The sequence below is a fragment of the Zerene cesonia genome, chromosome Z (genome assembly GCF_012273895.1).
Source record: "Zerene cesonia ecotype Mississippi chromosome Z, Zerene_cesonia_1.1, whole genome shotgun sequence".
In the NCBI taxonomy this organism is placed as follows: Eukaryota; Metazoa; Arthropoda; class Insecta; order Lepidoptera; family Pieridae; genus Zerene; species Zerene cesonia.
This window is the reverse complement of record NC_052122.1, coordinates 5349685-5375180: the sequence shown is the minus strand read 5'-3', so window position 1 is coordinate 5375180 and position 25496 is coordinate 5349685. Positions and strand designations below refer to the sequence as shown.

General features: G+C 32.5%; 1 protein-coding gene across 1 annotated transcript in view; it reads left to right on the top strand.

Moving 5' to 3' along the window:
- LOC119835878 (otoferlin-like) overlaps positions 1-25496 on the top strand; it is a 66524-nt gene that overhangs the window by 27114 nt on the left and 13914 nt on the right. The window contains exons 4-8 of the mRNA XM_038360956.1: positions 17317-17687; positions 17766-18014; positions 18475-18661; positions 21503-21565; positions 24084-24168. Of these exons, the coding sequence (XP_038216884.1) occupies positions 17317-17687; positions 17766-18014; positions 18475-18661; positions 21503-21565; positions 24084-24168 (955 nt within the window). The remainder of the gene's footprint in view (positions 1-17316; positions 17688-17765; positions 18015-18474; positions 18662-21502; positions 21566-24083; positions 24169-25496) is intronic.

The window sequence follows — 25496 nt, the reverse complement described above, 5'->3', positions numbered from 1 at the left end:
CAAAATAAAGCTACTCACGGATTATTAGCTTGATAGTAATCAAGTGCAAAAATGGGCGATGGATCCTGGACTATTAATGTTAAATTATACATTTTTGCAGTAGGTATCACATTTTTACTTTAGCCTCTATTATATTCAATATTAATCATATTTTTAGTTGGAAATTTCCCAGCCATAAAAAAATTTTAACCGCAGTTTCCTCGTGTCCGTACGGGGTATGGTGAAATAAAACTTTATGTAAAAAATGTCTAATATACATTTCATCCACTTTTCCTTCAACACTTTGGCTGTGGCAAGTAAAACCCAAAACCTTCATGTGATGAGGCGGTGCATCTTAATGTGAGAGACTCATAACCTCTTCCAATTGCCCGATATGACATAAAAGAAAGAAAAAATGCACCCCCAACGAAACCCCTCAATATTTCCGCCAGCGCGTGGCAAGTCTTTCTCGTCCCTTTTATTGTATCTTTCTGTCTTTAATACATGTCGTGTAACCGTTTTGGTTGCATTTCCAGCACATTTTATTTCAATTCTTGGTTACTATAAATGGTTCGTTGTAGTCTGTTTGTCTAGTGCTTTTCGGATGGTGGGCCGAAATATACCGACTATTGCGTTGGGCACATGTGTACCTACATTAATGCGATGTATGCAATCTCAAATGTGTATTTGCCTTTATCGAGCTCATACACACACCTGACATAATTATACCGCACTCGGCACTAGCGAGAGGGGCATAGTTTTACTCCGCATCAGATAAGGTACCGTGTTGGACCGTAGGCCCGCGTTAGTCCGTAGGTTTTAAACTGAATGTGTTAACAGAAGTAATTTATTAAAGTCGTAAGTGTAATTATCGTAAAACAATATGAAGCTCGAGGACTTTTTTTGTAATTTCACTTTTATGAGTTTCAATTGAGAATAACATACATTTTGCACGAAAATCATAATATTGCCGCAGGTTGGAAATATATTTTTCAATGAGTGAACGGGAGCGAACACAGATAGCTCACATGTTACTGACAGTCGTGACATGCCGTGGGTGATATTGATATGGTATAATATATTATTAACATTATTTACAGAGTGTTCGCTGCAGCTGTTGTTACTACTACTATTTATTTTCATTGTCAATGCGTTAGTACGTTTCAGTGGAAATGGGACAGCAAATATTACTTGATAAGTAGCTAATCCGGCAAACGCTGTTCAACTATACTTTTATAACAGGTGTTGAATCTCAGACCGATTCTCAGACCTGCCCGATGCAAACAAAATTTCGTAAATATGGGTCCAACCGTTTTTGAGTAAATTACACGATACGATAACATTTACGGTAACAGGAGAATTTAATATAGACGAAAGTAATCTATTTCATTGTATCATCTTGATATTTTGAAGTCAGTCATCTCTAAAAGTATCTCCCAATGGAGATACTTTTAGAGATGACTGACTTCCCAGCCCAATAGCCCAATGGCTTCGTCTAATGTTTTTGTAAAGCTCTATCTCCTTATTGATAAAACTGTAACACAGACTAGTAAATTTACCTAGCTATAAGCGCAGCTTGCAGATTTTTCCTATATAGATCTATCTACATCATCACCATCAGCCCGTATATGTTCCCACTGCTGGGACACATGCCTCCTATGATTGTTTAGACCACGCTGGCCAAGTGTGGGTTGTTAGATGTCACATGTCGTCGAACTTTCGATTCTTGTACATGACGGTTTCCTCACGATGTTTTCCTTCCATCCGCAGATAAATTAAAAAATCAATTTATTTCTTGCAGGCTCTCCTGGTCTTGAACCCCGACTTGTCGATTTTCCGAGGTTCTCACCACTGAGTCACCACTGCTTTCTATCTACATAACACACATTAAATAAATTAATGAAGAGAAATATGTCACAGTGCTTGCTCTGTTCCTAACTAATCACTCTAAAATTATAAATGCACAAAGTGATAGTGACTAATGGAATATGGAAATGCTTGTACTCAGTTATTAAGAGCAGTATCGAGTCGTCAATGATATTTCCACCACTTAGTCAAATGGGAAACGTTACTAATGCAATTGATACGACACAGACCTTCCATAAAGAGATATAAGGAGATTACCGATTCAATTTCATATCGCTCTTTGATTGAAAAAAGGAGTAAGTTGTTAATCTCATGGTAAAGGGATACGTCGCAACACATACATATTATTACTCCATAATCCCCACCCATTCTTTAAGCTTGGATTTGATTTATCCAATCTCTTGTATGCTGTTCTATAGGGATTAATGATAGCATCCAATAAACATAGATGTTACAGTATGTTCCACTACGGGACTGGACGAACGTGTGTGTTTTTTACACTTAATCGTTTAACTTAGAACTTTTACTATAAACATTATTTTTATATTATAACTTACACAATCCACTTACACACATTTATCCTATTCAGGTCTTTTCCTACCTATTTATCCTTCAAAAACTCGCTTATAGTCGCGATGTCTAATATTTTCATTTACTATTTTGTTTAATGCATCGTATAAATCTTTAATATAATACTTTATTATATACTTTATTATAATGATAAATATTACATATATGGGGAGATCTAGTAGGTTAAATGTAATATTTTTCTAGAATTTACTGGATGTTTTATCAGATGCAATGCATAACACGTAGGTATTTCATACTGAACGCGAGAAATTGTACCTCGTGGCATTTATTTGTTGCAAGGTAAACACTGAATTTCCGTCCCCCGTGAATTGTTCCAGCGAGCAGTTCAATTACTGTACCTTTGTGTTTTGTTTTGTGAATATTGAATTTCAATTATAGTCTTGTTAACCTCCGAATAAAGACATAGACATACTTGATAAGTATTTAACAATTTCTCCTACCTTGACCGGCTTGTGTGTGCACATTTATTTTGGTTTTATATAATAGAAGCACAATTTTTGATTACAAAATACTTCCATATAGGATGTCATACATATACAGGTACACAAAGTAAATCCAGCTTATAGTTAGATAACCTATAGTAATGGGGAGTTTGTATAAATGTAACGTAGGTTCTTTTTTGTTTCACGCCTGAACCACTGAATGGGTTTTGATGATACTTGTCAGTGGTTTAACTTCTGTGCTGGGATAACACATAAGTAAACGATTTGCCTGCGGTTTCGTTCGCGGGTAACCGTGCCGACCCGGTAATTTTTCGGCATACATTTTAAAATTCTGTAGTTATCTATCAAAGCGAATGAGTCTTCAATCAATTAAAAAAGCAAAACAGTAAGTTAATTTTCTTAATCATATAAATTTGATTATAAAATGGGTTTTTACCAACAAATATTACAATTTATTGATTTCACTTTAAAGAAACGAACATATTGTTTAAACGTAATTTTTATCAAACAATCTATTTTAAAATAGGGTGGGGTCCTGAGAGCCCTTGCGCGTTGTTGTTGAAAAAATAAGATCCAAATAAAAAAAATATTAATTCCATTTACCGTTTAACGTAATATATTACCAGACCATAATTATTTCAGTAGATATTTTATGTAGTCATTGCATACAAATGCTTCATTCACATTTTCTATTGCTATTCCGTACCTAACAAAGAAGGAACACCGCAATGCAGATAATTACAAGCTTTTTGAAAGATATTTTGTTTGCCTACTCAACTGAGCTTCGTCAATACAAAAAATTAACCTCACATGTTCCCCAACATATGTGAAATAAATAAATTTGTCAAACCTGCGTTTTATGGACGGAAAAATATTAAAAAAATTATCCGAGTATTTCAATATTGACGTTTTGCCAGGAACAATAGAAATAAATATTAAAACTGTGTTATTGTTAGTTCAACCATTCATGCGGATTTTATGGTATTATTAACACGTACATGACTACAGTTCAGTTCCATGGATAACAATTATATTTTGAGCTGATCCTTTTATATTCGAAACAATCGGGTATTTCTATTTTTTCACTCACGGAAGAGAACAGAAACGTAAAATGCATTCACATGCTGTTATTTCACGTTATGTAAGCTCAGTTCATATCGAAGCATGCTCGACTCCCAGGAAAACTAGAGCGAAGAAGACATAAAATTATATTGTACAAAAATATCTCGCACACATTGCATTCGTCTGCAATCTATTTTGCGTCACATGCATGCGGAAACAAAGGAAAAGGAAAATTTTAAAATGCAATTAACCGTTTGCCCAAAATACCTATGCAAAACGTACTTGTTGATATAGCAATAATTGAAAACGTCAACTAAATAAAATTATTCTACCCAAGTCTACTTGTTGCTCTACCAGCACCCAAATTGCTCAGTTTTGGACTGAAGCCAAAGGTTTTATTGAAAGATCTTTATCGCGTATGTTTGCCATTCAATTGTATGTGCATGTTTTTTTAAATACATTTATGTTATTTTTTTTTAATTTACATTAGGATATAAACCTTATCAGATATATTTCTCTTCCCAAGACATTTGAAGAAATATGTAGTTATAATAGTTTTGTTATTATGGAATTTTCCAACGCAATTTCCGACAAACTTCAGTAGGTGCCAATCAAATTCAGAAGGTCAGTAAGACGCTCACTTGATTGAAAGTTGAAACATATGTATCATCCTTTTCATTTTATAATACACTGTATCAAAATAATGACGATTTAACAAAACACGAATGATTCAAGAAAATTTATAAGAGTTTATTTAAAGGCCTTTTTTAAACATAATTGAATAGAAGATAAACATTAATAAGTACCTACGGTTTTATATATGTGCGGCTTATGTAGCATTTCAATATATATTATAATAATATGTAAGCAGGCCAATTATATTTCAATAAGCATCAATTCACCGAATCAATTACTGTACGCGAAGGATTAAAAAAACATTGCTAAATTGTGAATTCAGGGTCGACTTATAATAACAAATCGATAATGTATTCTGGTGGTTTCAAGAAAACAACACTTTTATTTATTTAAATATAGAATTATATACAATTTACATTATGATATTATCAAATATCAAATTCCTATAAATTAGATTCCATATTTGTGTACATATTTCGTTTAATAGAAACGTATTCAAATATAAGCTAAATAAACTTCGAGCGCAATATACCAACTTGGTAATATTATCATGTACAAACACATCAAACGTCGGCAAAGAGACTTGAAATATAATTTGCAGTTGGTCTTTAATGCGTATCAGCAATCTCCTTGAATCTATGTCACGTTGGTCAGGGTCTTAGTGTCCAAAGTTAAGATGCCTCAAAGCAAAGTCTTAAGAAGCTTCCGAAAGCACATATGTGGTTGGTTGGTTGGCATCCTCAATTGATAATATATTAATAGCGAACTTGAATATGACTTTACTGTACCTATTTATTATATAGAAGTTGTTCTAATTTCGTATGACATTTAAACTGCACAGTGCTGAGTTCAAATACCTAATTACTCACTATTTTAATGAAACTTTGTTTAGATTTCTTTCTTGTTCAAAACGCTGAATTATGCTTATAAAAATTCTGAAAAATATACACGCTTGTACCATCTTATGAATTATATGAGTTTTTAAAGCAAATAAGAATTTTCACTTTCCGCTATTAGTTTAGGGCAAAAAGCCCCTTGAAAATATTCCTGCTTTATTCACATATAACATTTTGTGGGTAAACAATTTTTCTATATGCCATACCATTCCAAATATAAACCATTTCATATAAAAATAATAGTTGAAAATACATTTTATAATAACAGCAATAAGTCAAAACATGAAACATGTCAACATCCGCAATACAAATAATCTTGTGTTTGAAATCGAATTGGATGTCACCAATGATAGTATCGGTGGTGAGAAATTAAGGTGCAGCTGCGGTAGAAACCAACAGAATAACTAGAATATTTTAGTATTGTATTTCACTTTCATTTCCGAAATTTTAAAGTCATATAAAATAAAATGATTTCTATTTCGAAAATCGAACTCATTTTACCGCATTTCACCATACTGTCAATTCCACACACTCGTTGTTTCGTTCTTATCCATTTATGTACCTATTTCAGAAAGTCCCTTGTATTTCATATTACATATTATGTAGTTGATATGTTTCAATCGTATCGCGGTGTCAAGAAACACCCCAGCATTACGCGTCAACCAGTTTGTCACATATTATGCGGCTACAACTAACATTGACACTGTTTTAATATCGAGTATCTATCGCTTTGTTGATTATTCAAAGACTCCCACACACTACAATTTCTACAAATGATTACGTTCCGGTTTTCGTAGAAAGGAGTCAGGTAATTCAAAACGAGAGCACTACAATGGGTTGTAGCCAAGATAATCACAACAATGCCTAACAAGCTGTCAAGGCTGATAACAAAGCGTAGTGTTAGCAGTAAGATAGTCATTTGAGCTTATGCTAACGCATGTAGCGCCTCGACTAATCACCTGTAAAAGCTACGTTGAAGCAACATATACAGGTTCTGAAATGAGAATGTTTCTTAGGTTTTCTATTCAACGTTTGTCAAATGCTCCAATTTTAATTGGTGCTTTTTCAAAGAACCAGGTTAAAAGGAAATATAAATGATATTGATAAAGTTCAGTAAATCTAAAAGAAAAGTATGTAATTAATCGTTTCTCAGTGTGTAAAAGAAGAGCAAAAAAAATTATCTACTGGTACACATACAGTGGGTTTGTATATAACAGTACTATGGAAAAGTCGTGGATGATAGACTAAATCGGTTGGCGATTGTAATAACGCAAAATTGCAATTTAAAAGATTTTCAGAGTCTCTTCAACTTTGGACAAATGTAGGTTAACGAGTTGTTTTCAGATTAACTAAAAATAACATTTTTGAAACCACGATAATCTTGTATCTTTGATGCAATTTTAGCGCTACTCTTTTATTAGCGAAATTAATAGTCCTCTTAACTTTGAGTTGCACTTGGCAGCGAAAAAACTTTTATTTAATTCAAGTTCGTTTCACAAATGTGCTCAACTCGTTTATTCGGAACACTAATTAGTCTTCACTGATTTTGTTTTATAGTTTACCGTTTTGTTAAGATTTTTAACAATATTCATACATACAAATATTATTATTTTTAGTATTTCGACAATCAAAACCTTAGGTACAATTTATCACACCGAAAACAGTTCTGTACTGCTTTTACTAATTGGACATAATATTATCAAGGTACGCCTGTCTGCGTTCTAACCATAATAGGTAGATAATTACATCAGCATATTGTATGAAGCTGAAGTACGGGTTTTACCATAATTTTACGTTTTCTCTACACATACATATATTGTATCTGTTGGAACATTATATTCATAATAAACATTAACATATAATTATAGTCATAATTTATTGGGAATAAAAAGTTACTTTTTTGTGAAAAGAAATTAAGCTATACGGAAAATCTACTCCATACGTAAACGTGTATAGTTCTACCTAAATCTAGGTATATTAGTATCGTTGTAGCTATTCAAATAGTGGATACCTAACGGAATAAACCTGTGCAAACCAAATCTAAATATTTCATTTGCGTCGGAACGAAACGAGTCTGCATTTGAATTATTGTGATAAGGTACACGCACAAGGACTGCATCTGGAATATCTTATGCAACCTGCATTATTTAATATACATTATTTTAAGATTTTTATCGCTTTTTATTAATAAGCGGTTATCTTAAATGAGCAAAATTTCAAACCATCCTACTAACTCAGAATTCAGAATGTTTTTGTCAAATATAACCGAAGCTTATTTTGTACTTATTCTAGCAAAAATTGTACAAAACTAAATATTTCCTCAACAGCAAAGTAGTCAAGAGCATTCGCGTGATAGTAGCGATAATTACAACGAGTGTGAGTTACTATATTTTACAAATGACACGTTTAACATTAAAATAGTTGCATAAACTGTAACGCACGCAAACCATACTTTTATATTTCAAATGTTTTAGAAATATGCTAATGCAGGCTTAACTTTATGTAGCTCTAAAATGAAAACACAAAACATTGGTACGTCAATAAAAAGAACATTAAATTATTCTCGATTCTGCATCGCTCCCATATGAATTTAAGTATTGACGCATAAGAAAATTAGAATATTATTCTTAACACGGAAATTTGTATTAATTTCCGTGTTTAACTATCTATTAATGTAACGCCTAGCACTATTATAATGCATGTAGCAAACTAGCAATATAATTACCTAAAACAGATTAAAGTATGTTCAAAATTTTTTTTACTGTAATGAGAAACCAAATTAAATCATAGGCTCACATGTTAAATGATAATTTCAAGTCTTACATGTTAATTAAGTGGTATGGTACGCAAATATAGAGGTTCAAACATTGTCACCGAAAGCGGAAAATTCAATTTACTTCAATTGCTTGTTCGCGACCAACGCTGCATAGCAAGCTCATTTGTTGGTTTTGTCCTCGCTATCTACGATAGAAAGCATATGTAGACCGTGTAAATGTTGAAACAATTAATAAGAATATGTATTTCAAAGGTGTTAACACATTGCAAGGCGCAATTGCTTCTATTAATCTTCCCTTATAAAACTTTATATTCAAATGTTTGGCTTCTTTGGCATTGTCCTTAATAATGTCAATATTTTTATGATTAGTCCCATAACAAAGGAATAAAGATCTTTGTTCGCAAGGAGCAGCCCGTATCTCTACAAACGCCCTTATCGTCGATCGAAATGATAAAAACAAAGGAGAAATTCTCTTCAAGAGTCTCTTTAGGAGATAATAATAAATGTCATGTTGTTATCGCTACAAATATATATAACGTATATTGAAAATAACAATGCACTTGCAATGCCCGATGGGGATAAGGCTGAAAAGAAACAAAGAAACACAACACAAAAATAATTTGCATAAATTTTATATTACATAGTACTTGTATGTTATTAATATGATAAATTGTGGGACTTTAATTGAATCAGGATTGAATCTGTATTTCTGTATATGGGAGTCGAATACGCTTCGCCACGAATTGCGCCAGCTCGCACAGGGGAAGTACCACACCCCCACTGGAAACCGGCGTAAATAATAGCATGTTATTGTGTTTCGTACTGTGAGCGGAGGAGCTGGAGGCCCATATTCTTTTTCTAACTCTTCCTAATCTTTTCCTTTATTGCTCTCGTCCATCCTTTTTTCAGGCGTAAGGTCAATTGCAGACCTTACGCCTCTCCAAATGTTCATGGACGATGGTAGCGCTTACGAACAGGCGACCCACCAGATCCATTGCTGATTATGACATATAAAAATATAACTTGCTTTAAGTCGAATACTATTCCAAAATTCAGACCGTAAAAATTTCACAAATACCTTATCGTAAAATCTTCCAAAAGAAAAAAAATGCGCTTATAGTTCCAGTTGGATTCAGAATACAAACAAAGTAAAAGAAACTACAAAAAATCCAAAGGAAAAAAAACAAAGATATTTTATATACAAAATGGTGTAGCTATTAATATAAAAGCGATTATTACAACATTGAAAGGCGAGATTACGTAATAAGATCCTCATGAAGTTATAAGCTTGACCCACATCTTGTAAGCCTGTGACAATGTCATAGCGAATAGTATGAACCTAACTAAGCTAAACAAGCTAAATTTTTACTTTGCAAACGAGACAGTCATCACAGCACAATTACTGTTAGAAATTCTATTTATATAAATACTTTTGGTTTAAATATTTAAAGGAGATTTCGCTTGTTTTTTAATCCTCAACTTGTTCAGTGAAAATAGGCTAATTAAGATCATGATCGCCTTTAAAATATTTTTTCTATCTCCTATTAAGTCTAAAGATCGTATACTCCTTTATATATATTCTAATATCATCAAGTTTCTATGTAATGGAATCACTTCATCGATTTATCACTTTAGCTTTAATACGACGTATAACTGTAATAATTATTATTTCCACTTTTCATTCACACGTATAACTATATTTATCTAAAACACAATCCCTAAATCGATATTCATGTAATATGAACCTCAATTGGAAATCAAAACAAGTGATTGATTGATCCAATGATTAACCACATGGCGAAATAACGTTTCATATTTTATTTAGAGAACTGTTCCAGAACACAACTTGCCCCTAAATTAAGTATTTTAACAACGTGAAAAATACTTTAGAATCAACAAACAAGAACGTTAATTGTAATGTTGTGTAAACGTTATTAGCTACATAAATACAATGTAATACACGTACGAAGTAAAATTTCGACCTTTTGCTCGATAGTTTCAAATAGCAACCCCTTATTGGAAAGTCATGTTGGAACTTGAAACTTACTTTAACAGACCTATCCAACGACGTCTTACAGGTTGGGTTGGTAGCGATTTATTTTTCTCTGATACTCTCTGTACCACTTTAAAATTACAATAATTAGCTACCGAAAACAAAATCACGTTATTGATTGAACATTAATACGCATTATAACTAGTTCGCGGTTTGGCTTGTGTGGCCTACAGAATTTACGCATCGTAAATTTTCAAAGAGGCGGTGTGGCATTTTACGACTGCGTTTATCTCGTCAACTATTAATTTTAGCAAAAAAACCTATTATAGCTCATTTAATTACGTCTATGCGATTTTTTTATACCACACATAAATAGTCTAATAATAGTATTTTGTACACATACATAGTCTGACTACTATTTTATTGTGTGTATAAAATATACCTACGCTTTTGAATTGAAAAAGTTTTTGTTTTTTTTAACGTCCTTTAAAATCCCGATAAATGGGTCATACGAATTACGAGCGAATATCGGATAAACCAGGATTGATTGTGTAGGTCACCTAAATTTATAGCCATTTTGTAGAGAAAGATAGAAATAATATACAATAGATACATTGATGTGGGAGTTCCGGACGGCACCATGGCAACGCACTGAATTTATTCAATTTTCAGTAACGTAAGCAAAACAATAATAATGTAGAATTGTGTTTATCATATTCATTGATATATTATTTTATAATAAATTTACAAATGTAGTAATATCTTCCAGTCGCTTAATTTATTCTTTCTTTGACTAAAATTCAAAGCTATATAGTATATATAGTAAAAGTAATCAGATTTGTTTGTAGCAGATTAGGTTGTTAAAGAATACCTAAGCATATAGAGTTAGTATTTCAGATTACAAATAACTAACATAGACTTCTTACCCCACCTACGAATACTGATTTTGTGTAAAAGATACACAATACATTTACAAATGCAAATGAAGTATTATCATAAATATCATTCTGTTATTAAAATGCGAATACATTTCAGCGAATATTATTATTGCAAAATTGTGGGATTCTCGATACGAATTATATGCATGTAAGTACATGCGTTATTCGAGAAAAGTGCTTTATGTAGATCGACCTTCACCAAGCAAGCTTATCAAGGATTATTCTCTACAACTGTGCCCGCGGCTTCGTGGAAGTAATTGTACATACAAATAATTACATATAAATTGGTTTCTACACATTTGTGTTTAGGCAAGAAACAAACAAAGAAACAAAACAAAATAGTATTTATAATTATACAGATTAGTTTTCTTTAATTAGCTCCCAACAAGTTATAGAATATCATTAGGTATTTTATTACATACTCTGTGGTTTAAAATGCTGTTTTATAAGGATAAAATGTTTTCGAGTTCTACTTTTTGTAATTATTTTTAACGTGAGTAACTACGAAAGGAAAAACGGTAAGCAAATGTATTTTATTCAACATTAAAGATTTTTGTGCTTTTGTTATGCTTTCATTCTCCTGAATCTCACAGTAATTACATTATAATTATAGTCTAATAATTAATTCCTGGTGTAGCGAGATTAAGGTTGAAACAAAACTGTAATTGCCGTTTCTCGAACAAATATTACATTTTACCACAGCGTAGTAAGAACCTCCTTGGGTCTTTTAGTTTCGACGCATCGGAACTCGTATGCGTGACTTCTCTACACAAATCAACACGTTTCAATGGAAACTTTAACACGAACTTCAAATGGTACCCTCGTGAATATCTTCAGTTTCCTAGAAACATCTAAATCGAGCAAATAGACTTTTGAACGGATCGCGAAGTGACAAATTTATGGTTAGAACTATTGTAGTATCTTCACAGCTTTCAACCTCAAACTTACTGATAGATATCTATTTAATTGTCATACCATAGAGGTCTAGGGATTAATATTAATTAATCACCTCGTCTTATCACTTGTTTAATATTATTGAAAGCATTGGATCAACAATTAATTTACCAAGGCTTCTACCAGATAAGAATTCCATATAAAATCAAGGAACGTGTCTTAGACGCTTGAAGCGTACACGGCTCCATAAATACGTAGCGAGGAAAATAATGTTCCTTTTATTGGTACCTACTCGCGTTATTACGTGATTTAGGAATAACTTTGTACTGAGTAACCTCTAAAATCGGACATTTTCGCTTATTTGGATATCCGTAGTTCTGTAAATATTTCAGGTTAAAGATCTTTCAGTGGGCCAGGCAATGTTTAATTCGATAACCTTGTACTGGAAATGCAAAATACATTATGAAATAATAGCCCATGGCACGGGTGCGGTTAGATTATAGTTCGTATAATAAAAACATCAAAGTTTTAAAACATAGACAGAGGAAAAGATTCCACAGGGAATGGTGGGACACCTTGATCGAGCCTTGGTACAGTAAAGGCTAAACAAAAATATAAGAAGAATAGGAGACAACACCTACTATGAATTTCAATGTTTATGTCTTAACTTTTCGATAGAGGGGAGGAGGGAGATTTTATCCATATACTTTCCACCTAGTTACGCTTTTACCTCATGCTCACGTAACGTAACGTACGTAAATGCATAATTACACGTTTCTGGCGCAACTGTTCTACAATTCTAGCTTCGAGCTATTTCTTTATCGTTACTGGTAACCATAAACATTATTGTATCTGTAGTCATTTTATTTGGCCCATTTGTGAATCGTTCCCGTTAAAAATATGGTTTTCAGTTCACTTTAAAACTAATTTCACATATCATCATGTTATTTTTTCCTTATTTTTAACTATATAATAGAAATAAAAACGATCAAGTGCGAATCGGTCTCACGGACGAAGGGTTTTCTATCAAAAAAAGACAAAAACATATTTACAAATCAAAAACACAGATATATAATCTGAAGAGTACCTATGTTTGTTTCTATGCTTTAATATGCTATTCTAGAAACTCCTGAGCCGGTTTGAAATGAAATTCGATAAAGCGATAGTTTGAAACCCAGGAAAAAATATAGGATATTTTATATCCCGAAAATCCTATAAGTATCTTTCCTACGATCCTACGCGGGCACAAAGGCTCGGGTAGAAAACAAATATTCAATTAATGGAATCTCCTCTTAAATATTTCTCTTATTCTGTTTTTTATATTAGTTGATAGAGCGGCAACAGCAATAGATCATATATCAATATTTCAGCGGGTTAGTGACAGATAGACGGGCGGACAGTGCAGTTTAACTAATGGAGTGTGTTTATACCCTTTGGATACGCCACCCTAAAAATACATAAAGTACATTTAATAGTTGAGTTGAGTTTTCGCAAAGAAAATTTCAAATCTGAAAAGGTATTCATAATATTATGTACAATATTAAAGCCAACTTTACTTATTTGCACAATGTATGAGAGTAAATACGTATGAATACCAAATGGTGTATCTTAAACTCGTACAACATAATATTTTTGTTTGAGTTACCATGACAGGGAGCTGTTTTGTGTTTATTATACCGCCTAATTTACGCAGTAATAAAACGTATTTACTTTTTGATACGGCACCAGTTGCGGCGACGTGACCTGTTTTGTAATGTAAGAAACACACTTTAAGGATTAAACCGCGGATAGCAGTATACAGTCATTAAAAGTAATGAGTTTCAGTTACATAAATACATTTCACTGTGGAATATTCGTTAGGATTATTGCACCAAAATCAGGACTGCAAAAGTAAACATTGCACAACGTTTTATTCGAAGGGAAAATGAAAACAATGGGATTTTTATTCGAGCATTTTGCATATTAATTCTCTCACCTACGTGACGTGACGCTGTTTCATTAATATTCACAAACTCTATGCAGATTTAACGTTATATCGAAGCTTATATTGACACAAGTTTTAATAAAATTTTCACGTGTTTCAATATAAACAGTTGCATCTATTTTATGAATATTTATACTTATAAAAGCGTCGTGTCACTGCATAGTTTGATTCAACATTGTTATATGATGTTGTTTGGTGATTGTAAAATTAATCGAACATTTGTCCGTCAATGAGGTTTCGTGACTTAGCGTGATAATATATTGTCTTTATAATATACTATATTCTCGCCCCAACTCCGGCCGGACTAAAATGTTAATGCAAGCAATAGAGAAATAAGTCCAATTAACTAAGGATCATAAAAATAGTTTCAGCCATTAATGAGTTATAAGAGGTATATACGGGTAGTATATATATAGTAATTGCCTGGTATATGTAGACTAACTTTTCACCCGCGACTTCGCTTGTGTGGACGACTTTTACGACGTTAATTGATGTGTGTATTATGTCGTCAACTACATATTTATTTTAGCAAAAGCTCTATATAAACCTTTTCATTTATAATAATGTACTCATTTCCCGTTCATATTTAATCACATATTCGAAACAGACATTACATATCGGCGAACAGAAAAACATTTTTATTCACGAATGTTTCTGCTTACTGTTTCATTATATCTAAAGATTAATACAGAAATAACAACTATACTTTTACAAAAGTTAAAGTAATTATAAATTTGCGTGCGTGTTCTTTCAAAAGCAACTACTTAATTATGTCGCTGGGTTCGTAGCTGTCGAGTCCATGTTATCGAAAAAGAAAAAAATATTCTTATATGTATATAATATAGAAATATAGTTTTCAATCACAACACGTTACACAGTAACACAGCAAGTAAAACGTTACCTCAAAGTTATCAAATTTATTTCAGTTGAGATATAATGACACAAAGCAACAGTGATTTTGTTTTCATAAAATAATTGTATGCGAGCTAGTTTAAAAGGGATAACACGGAGCTGTAACCAGTTTCGTGTTCCCCTGGGCTCGACCGCCGCCAAAATATTTACGCTGACCTTGTTTTCTATTTCACAACCTTTGCTTATCTGGTACAATCATTCTCTATAATTCTCATTATATAGTAATCACCTGTGTTACTTGTTCAATTTGTTCTTTATTCTTTATTGTTTTTATATTTATGAACGACTTTTTACACATTGTAATTTGTTGCTAGAAAAGCTTAAAACGAAAATCTAGTCTGTTCAATGACAATTACAAAAATTATATCTAAATAGGAACATCGACACGAATGTCTTAATATATTTTTCAATTGTCTTTTGTTAGATCTTTAATGTTTCCATAGACACAAGTGAAGTATGTGTTCATATTATACATGAAATTGATATGTATAACATTCGTTCACGTGACGATGATAAGCATATGTATGTAACTCGTCGTCATGTTACTGAGTACAAACTATTCCCGAACGTCCTTGTCGTTGACTCGGGTCTATATAACGCTCTCCAATTGTTATATCCTGCAGTAATTACTGATCCCGCGAGTGTTGTCTATTAGCCTGCAGTTACTCCTACTACGCATAATGTTTAATAATGCTGTCTGCAATTCGTATGGATTAATATCTTGATGAGGTTCAAACCAAATTCCGTGTCTCTGTCGTGCTCTCACATATGGACAATATTCTCGCATTCTCTTAATGTGAATGTGTTGTCTTGAACTATCCAGTGATGGAACTCGATATTTCATCTCATACTTCAGCATTTGTCATCCTTAAGTGATCTGGCGGCTTGATATTATCATTAGCCGTGGATTAAAGCTAATATTTGCTGTTTTTATAAATCCACACAACTAAATAATAATCGCACATCGTCTTATAAATCCCATGCTCTCTTATCTGAATAGTTTAATTTATGCTATTATACATATACTAAACCTTCTTTAATCACTCTATCTATTTAAAAAAAAAGCATCAAAATACGTTGCGTAGTTTTAAAGATTTAGGCATAGTAAAGACATAGAGACAGAGGAAACGACTTTGTTACCACTATATCGTGATTAGTACCACACACTATTACCATTAATTATCTTATAAATATTTTTTACTTACTATATTTTTCATGTCAATATATATGGCCTTCTGGCCATATGAATTTTATTATTTACACGTTGTATTGCCTTTATCTCGAAAATTCATTGAAGTCCATATACGAGATACCATTCATTCGATATAAATGAATAATGGCATTGGAGTCGCTGCAAATTCTGGTCGAATGGACGTGCCATTAAAACTTGGTGCAGTGTGGAGTCAACTAAAGTCTAATGAATTTTGTTGAATGAAGTTTAGATTTATATTTTAATAATTGTAAGCTTATTTTAAAGCACTTTGATATTTTAGAATGTTTTTGATTTAATTAATATTTTTACTCGGATAATAATTTCTTGAAATAAAAACGTTACATAAAGTACACAATATTGATGTAACGTATTATTGAAAACTGAACAAGCATGGGATAAGCTTCAGCCTCATTTGTCTCGCTTTCCCTACGAGAGTATGAAAACACGGGTAGAACCTCCGTATATTAATGTAAATTCAAATTTCTGACGAGAATTACTCTTTGAAGTATAACTTATTTACATTTCAATAACGTCGTAGGTACAACGTTACGTTTTCCTCGGCAGGTATTTATAAGATTACGGTATGTGTTTGACACCTTAGAGTAGGTACATAGAAATGGGTCAGCGAGTTGGAGATGTGAAGCTTATTGCTATGAATATTGTATCAAACTCCACTGTTCCATTTTTGTTGTTGGAATGCGGGTTGGGTTGGTAAAGGACACGCGTTCCTTTGTTGAAAGTCGAATGAATACAATTCCCCTGACTTCAAACACAATATAAATAGAATAATAAGGAACTTATACTTTGTTTCACGAAACAATAAAAGATATTTGTTTTTCAAACACCATTTTTATATTACTTCTTGCAGCAACATTTTCAATTTAGCCGTCCAAAGGTTTGATTCGGATCGTTGATCAGGAAAAGAAATAAAGAATAAATCTATACATTTTAAATATATATCCGGTTTCTGTTTCTGTAATTTTAGACTGAGATAACAACAAATGTCGTATTTCAAGCAAGCAAGAAAATAAATAACTCGCCACAGCTTAGCAGTTCTTTTTTTGTTTTTTTTTTGGCATTAACCGTATAAAAAGCATAACATTTTAATTATAAATTTTGTTTCATCTTTTTAGGCATACATTGAAATGGACGTATTCTACGAACCTCCAGTGACTCGAGTGGTGGAAATCGAGGATGGCGCCCATTGCCTACCCGAGGTTCCTGCCAGAACGCGGCAGGTCACTCCAGCTGTGCACGCCAAGTCTCGCAGCTCTGGACGCCAGCTCAGCCAGCCAGGACCCTCCCGACAGCTCACATTAGAGCCGGTTCCTAGCCAGTCTCACGTCACTATCGATATAGACGACAACACAGGACTTGATGACTTGCAGCGCAACATTTCTAACCTAGAGCGCTCGCTCCAAAATAATGACACAATTATTGATGTGGATTCTGAGGACGAGTCTCGGACAAGGAAAATCAAATCAGTTGGAAAACGGTTCCTTCGGTTTGTGTTCTTTATATGTTCACTGTAGTTTTATTAATAGTCAAACTCATAGATTTAATATATAAATATTTTTTTTAGTCGAGGATTATCAGTTGGGACTGAACGTAACACTAAGCGTTCGTCAACGTTTAAAACGGTGAAAAGCTTCATTCGACTGGGTAAAAATCGTCTTCAAGACAGCAGTGGCGATGAAGAACAAGGTCTCCTGGATCTGCCAGGGCCTTCTACTGAGCCCGACGGTCTTTACAGCCAGACTTCTATGTCATCTGAAGATTTGTTGGTAGACCTTCAATCCCCAGAAGTGGAAACTCCGAAGACAAAAAAGATGTAATTCATACAAAATGCTTCTCTACCTCTATAGGACATTGAAATTATTTCCACATTCCGTCTTTAATTAAGATGATTTATTCTATCACAACAATAGCTTTCGGTATATGCTTACACATTATTTGTATTAACTGTACGTTACTATGGTACGGTAATATTAATTATTATATATTCCAAAGTCATACTAGCCAATAATCCACTGTGGATTAATTAATCTAGATAGAATATGTACATAATTTGTGGAGCAGCTATTCAATAAGCCTCGGATGTCCTAAATGGCATCCCTTTTTGGCGCGCTGAACGACATATTCAATGTTTATAGATTTTCGTCTATAGATGATATATTTAACTATAAGTATGCATTTCTCCTTTGTCTATCTGTTGAAATTCTAAAGCATGATATCATCATGATATGTATTGGGTAGATTTTTCATTTCATTAAAATCACTCTTTGTCTTAGGCGAGTTGCTTTGGACATGGCGGGTCCTTCAGCTCTAAAAGCCGCAGATTTCCAAATTTGCATCACCGTTATCGAAGCTCGTCAGCTCGCAGGGTTGAATATGGACCCCGTAGTATGCGTACATGTTGGAGACCAACGAAAATATACTAGCGTGAAGGAAAGCACTAATTGTCCCTACTACAACGAAGTAAGTACTATTTATATAATTCTAATTTTTTACACAAAACTTCACGCTAAATTCGAGGTTTGTTAATTTAATAATTAAAAATGGCTTAGATATTACAACAAAAAATGACTACACACAAATCGCGTTCATATGTTTATGAAAATATATATTAAATTCCATTTTGTAGGTACATATAATACACATTAACATAGAGGAACGAAGGATAAATGTTTATGATGGTTATATTAAACATATTAATAATTCATTATAGATTTGTCAATATAATTTCGAAGTAATGCAAGCCGCAATCTATAATTGTAATACCTGTTTTACCTCCATCTGTCATTATTCATAACCTGACCTTTCTAATACCTTAGTAATAATTATACAGTCAGCCAAACAAAAAAATGATTGCATGCGTTTCAAATATGAATTGAAAAGACAATGATCTTTATATGTAAATTTCCTATCAATCGTCTTTTGAAATATACGATTTTCTTAATATCCCTTTAGCATTTCAAGAATGGTTCACCTTGTTTTGCCTGGCTCTTATATCAAATTTAAATGCAAACGTTATTTCAAAACTGAGATTTATAATTCATTCGTTTGAATTAATTAAAATGTTTCAGAATAGGTCTTATTATTTGCTCAATCGAGTTCAATTTCTTATTATTTATACCAAAAGTTGTAGAATATATTATCTATTTTATTACTATCGTATACTTATTACGTACTGATATCAGTTCCAAAGCATAGTATTCATCAAATAGCATCTCATCATCATAAAATGTTCATTGCAAGATAGTGCAACCAACCGGCAACAGCCCACTACGGCCGCAATAAAATGACGATCGGAAGGTATCTCACACGCCTCCAAGCTTTATAGTGCATTTGTCTTGAATAAAATAGGGCTTTTCGTATTCGAGGTTGACCGGATCTTATTGGAATCTCAAATGAATCCTCTTGGGCTATTGCCATGATTGATCGATTTAGACGCTCTGGGCAAAACTACTTTGATTTGTATTATCCCATCCTAAGTTAAAAGATGTACCGAAACATTCCACGTATAAAACAAATTGTGTTTGACTCTGGGGTATATGGGTATGCTGGAACTAGTAAAATGGAATTGAAAATAAAACGATCAAAGATTCTATTTTTCTATTCTACTTTTCTTATAAAAATAAGTGTAACCAGCTAATAGATATGTCACGATTCGAGCTGTATTGATTTTTTTTTTTTGAATGGTAGAACTTACAAACTATCTTATGTACTTACTGGAGATAGATAATATTTTGTTTTTCGTGTACGGCGTATACGCATAAACATTAATTGATGAGAAACTGTTGATCATTTATTTTTTTTTTCAAAACTTACTGCGGTAAGGCCTTTTAAAGTACTTAAAAAAAAATCAACTCTACAACAATTAGTGTTGCCAGCAACATGTTGACGGAAACTGCGTAACATATTGACAAAGGTTTTTTAACAAAGCTTGCAAAGGTTAAAAGCTAAAAACATTCTTGAGTGCGTCAAATATTCAGCGAGAGAGAGCGAGTCATTCAAAAAACTGATTGGAACATAAAGGGAAACTTCTAACAGTTTTTTATTAAATGTCAGTATGAAATAACTCGGATTCGCATCAAATTGAATATACATTTTATTGAACAATACATTTTCTAGAATAGTTAGTACTCAAATAGTATTGTAAATTTTCAAAGCTCATAATTGAAAATTCACTATCAATACCTTATGGCTCTTGACATCGTTCTTATACACAAAACATGTAACAAACAAATGTACACAAGTTGATTGGATTCTGTGTTTGTACGATTACTTGAGCAATATTGTATTCCATTGTGTTAAAATGAACGAAGATGAAGTTGAGAATATTGCAATCAGCACACGTCACGGAAAGTGGGTGTGAGTTAGATGCTTTTACAATGCAAATGTGAAAGGTCTTTTCATCTTTAAGAAGGCAAAATTATGCCGTGGATACGATGTCATTTTATTCTATCACATTGCAAGGAATACAAATTTTGGTTATCCTATTTTAATGATGTTATAATTTGTGTGGAATGATCTGCACACGCACGCAAAAAATCTAAAATAATTTAGATGTATTTAGTATTCACGCATGATAAGGCAAACGGGACTTGATAAAAAATGTAAGCAATTTGACTACCATATGAAACTATCTGTGTATCTTATAATTATCAGTTAATAAATTTCGTATGCATTATTTCTGTCAAAAAGGTCCTAGCTCGGACTAATGGATTCAACTTAAAAGATAGTTTATATTATTTCAATCCTAAATGACTCGGGCGGGCCCGAGCGTGTAGCTAGTACTTACATGTATTTATATATTATCAGACTATGGAAAATCTATTTATTGTAGAAAATTAATTATTTTTAATAACAATACGTAACTTAACCAGTGCCAAAATCATTTATTGTAAACCGACTTCGATTTAACAACTTTTTTATGTTTATTTTTAACATAGATATTGATCCATTACAGTTGCTCAGGTTTCTTTTTTTAGCGGTTGGTTTTATTGTTAAATATTGGTCCGAAATGGTATAAAATTTATTAAAATAAATGTATTTTGAACCCTCGATAGTTTGTTTACATTAATTAACTTGATACATTAGCCTTATATACACACATTTCAGCAGCTAGGAAGATATAAGATATATTTTACATTAAATATACATAGTTCATGATTAACTCTGGCTCTCTAACGTGACGAGGATTATTCGTGGTAGATATAGATTGTAGTTCAAATGGATACCACAATTTTTTAACTATAACCATGCATAAATAAACTATAAAGTGATTAATGAATAATAAACTACTTTTTCCCATAGTATTTCGTGTTCGACTTCCACATGCCGCCAATCATGCTGTTTGACAAGATAATCACACTATCGGTAAGTGGCCAGCGACTTTCTCACGTTGTGTTCATCGTTTACACATTTCATAGATAAATTCGTTATATGAATATTGCATGGCGAATTATTTTGTTACTTTGTGATTGTTCTTTCTTTAGAAGCAGGTAAGTCATATTTGGCCTGAGGATACCTATAGTAAGGGAATAATTATACTAATTTCAATAGTACTATAAATGCCAGGTGGAAAAATGTTGTTTTGTAATTTTCAAAATCACCAATATAATAGGTAACTAAATGCTTCGTAAAATTTCAAAAGAAAATGTCTGCGTTTGCGAATTTTAAAATAAATTCCCTCTATTCTAAATTCCCTTTCAGTTATTACTGTGTTTTTATCAACTCGAATAACTAAGATAAAACATTTTCGCGGTAATGAATTTTTTATCAGCTGTTTTAACATTTCCATTCAATAGATTATTATTGTACCCTAGTATTTATTTATTTTATTTTATTGCCTGCGAAACCGAGGTCAAATAAAACTCATTGAAGTCCTATTGGATCTCAGAAATATCAGGCACTTAAGATAAATTTATCTGTTATTTCCGAGCATGATTCTGAAAGTCTGTTAAAGTTGATTTTAATTGTAGTTCTTTAAGTTATACTCAGTTACTTTCAATTGTGTTGTCATAATTTTATATATTGTCGTTTATTTAAGCGTAGACGAACAGACTGTTTTAAAGTTTAATTATTACAAATAGGCACATAGATTAAAGTAACATATGCGATGTGTGAACTTATAACTTCCATAGTTAAATATAAAAAAACCTCGATACGTCAGAATTTACATACACTGATCGGAATTATTATAACGAAAAATTATTATCTTCGAATACATTAGTAACTTGATCCATGTTACACTTTATATAAATAATCGTGTCACGTCTGTTCTGCACTGATTTGACACAGACACTTATGCGAATACAATGATTTTATTGTATCCTTACAAAACAAGGGAATAAAACTAATAATTTTTCTATACTGCTCAGAAACAGACATTCATGTTAAATCTCGATAAAGTTTTATGTTATAAAAAATCGTGCAACCCTCTCTGTAAGAACTTAACGTAACTGCTAAGATAATACCACACGCTTATAAGGCAATTTTTAGGCGTTAATCCAAATACAAAGAGCCGGTTTTCACGTCACAAACAACACGATCCTATTGTCTATTCTGTATTCGTATAGCGTAGCAGAGGTGAACGTTCCACAATAAAGTGGAAGAGCAAAGCTCAACTTCCGAACAATATGCATAAAGAAAGGCAAAACAAAGCTGCTGCAGAAGCAATTCTATTCGTAGCCATAGCGTGTTTTATTTCATAAATGAGCTGAGCTTTTGGAGGTGTCTCATTTAATTTAACTGAATTCTAAACTATGGAAATTTATCTCTTGGCCAGACTAGGTCTCGCGACGATATTATGATGCTATTTAATAATATTCCATTCTCCCTTTCTGGTAAATTCCCGTGTGTTTAATAACTTGTAGAATAGTTATAAATTCAGTAAGGATATTTTAATGCAAATGTGTCTATTAGGGAAAGTACTTTTAGTACATCTTCTCTGAAATGCTTCTAAGGCATAATATGCTCACTAAAAACTGCTCAATAAAATACTAATTACAAATCAAATTCAATGTAGAATGAAAAAATAGAGCATACTAGCATGCATCTCCTGTATAGAAATGCCATCAATGTTCGATTATTATATATCTCGTCCCATTTCTCTGAATGCCAATACAAAATTAATCCTTAGATTGGTTATTGACGTAAGCTTTTCTCAGATAATGGAGTGGTTGCGATGACCAAAATAATGTTGAGGATTGCGGTTTTTTCGATTAGATTACATGTTCTGTGAATATACTTCTCGCAACTACCAACAGGTTGTTGTGTTATATTTATGAATTTATCTCTCTTAATACGTATGCTAGAAAATATGCAAAAAAGAGCACAAATGTATTGAGGAAAAGTAGCATGTCTTTCTGGGCAGTTTTATAATTTCCCATCTATGCTAATAATACCCATGAAGTTGAAGAGTTTGTTTGAATACGCTAGCCTCGATAACTACTGGTTCAAAGAGAAAAAATATTTTTGCTTTGAATTATCCACTTATAGAAGAAGGCTATAGAGTGAATAGAGAAGCAGGACACGATTTCTTTTTATTAAATATTTCAACGTCACATGTCAATGTCAATTTACTTGTTCCACTCTCTTCAACTTGTAGATTGAGATATCTAGGTATGCTATAAAACTAATACCATCACTAATTTGCCCCCACACCTACACATTTATCGCTTTACAGGTGGTACAGTTTATTTCTAATAAAGCATGAAACCGTAATTACATTTAATATAAATAAATATTTTTGATACCGAGGAGGTTCACATTGGTCCACCCCAATAAAAACAGAAAAAAATAACGAGAAAAGTTTAATCAAATAAGAAAAATAACTTTGATTTAAGATTGACATCGTTAAAACATGTCCCGTGCAAAATAATATCTGTTACAGGTTCTACATTCTCGGAACTTTCTTCGTGCAAACAAGCTCTTGGGCAACTTCAAATTAGACGTCGCCACGGTTTGGAACCAGCCAGGTGAGTTTCAACCTTAAATTTTCTTGCATAAAATTCATATTGCCAGATCAAGTCCCACAGATGTACCTCTAAATAGTAGCAAAAACACCGTTTAGTCATGTTGCATGTAATTGAGGTTGCGTACTTTTATTTCTGTGTTTTATATGATGTTACATTGTATAAGAATATAGAATTCATGAGACCATGGGTAATTGAGTTTTAATTTAATTCATTTATTAAATCTTTCAGTTTGTTTTTTCTAACGAACGCGCTATTCTCAGGGAATACAAGACAGATTTTAAAAATTATATCACCGTTGCATAGGTATATTGACCATCAGCGCTTCCAGCTTGTAATTTATATGAATATTTAATAACGTAAATATCTGGAGATCGCCAGGACTGACGTCCCCACTCACCGAACGGAATTCAGTAGCGTGGTGCGAGATGGTCCAAAAGGAACTCGACTCCCATGTTATATGTAAAGATAAATATTGAAACACGCGACATATGAAATACACTTCAGAAATACGTATTAAGTTCTTCTGGTCTAGATTTCATCTATATTATGTCTTAAATAGAATTACACTTTTCGTTTTATATATTGTGATTAAGGGCATGGGGCTTAAAGCATCAATTTTTGAAATAAATTAAATAAACAATTAGATGTTACTAAAGTAATGAGTAATAGTTAGATAGATATGTAAATACTAAAACAATTGTACATGTAATTAAAATTAAATTAATATTTAGCTATAAAATATGCTCTATTATGTCAAAGAAATTAATTCAAAATATATATTGTAAAGAAACTTGCTTGCTTTTAAACAATGCAATTTTATGTAGACTAGATCCTTTGTTTGGTCGAAGCAAAGAAAACTTAACACAAAGCTAGTCTAAGCGCCTTAGAATCGTCCGCGTCGTTTGCAGGAATTCAACTAATATTGCATGATATTCTTAAATACCAGCATTAAATATTGCATTTAAAAACTGTTTTAAACGATAATAATTTAAAATTACAACATACGTTTATTTTTAAATTATAATAGCACATGAATTGAGCGCTTCATACTTTATGCTTGCACTCGTAATGTGGTAAATATATTGAATTGGTCATTGGATTGGATAATTTTCAGTTCATTTGAGTTTGAAATATACTTTAGCCTATATGATGTGAAAATTAACAGTGCAGCGGATCATGGGCTTAACTAGGACACTACATTTCTACATATTTACTTATAAACTTAAGGGTAATATTATGTACTTGTAGTCGTTTGACTTAATGAAACCTCAAGCCATACACCTATCATGTATGACATTAAAACTAAATATTTTTTTTTTTTTTTTTTT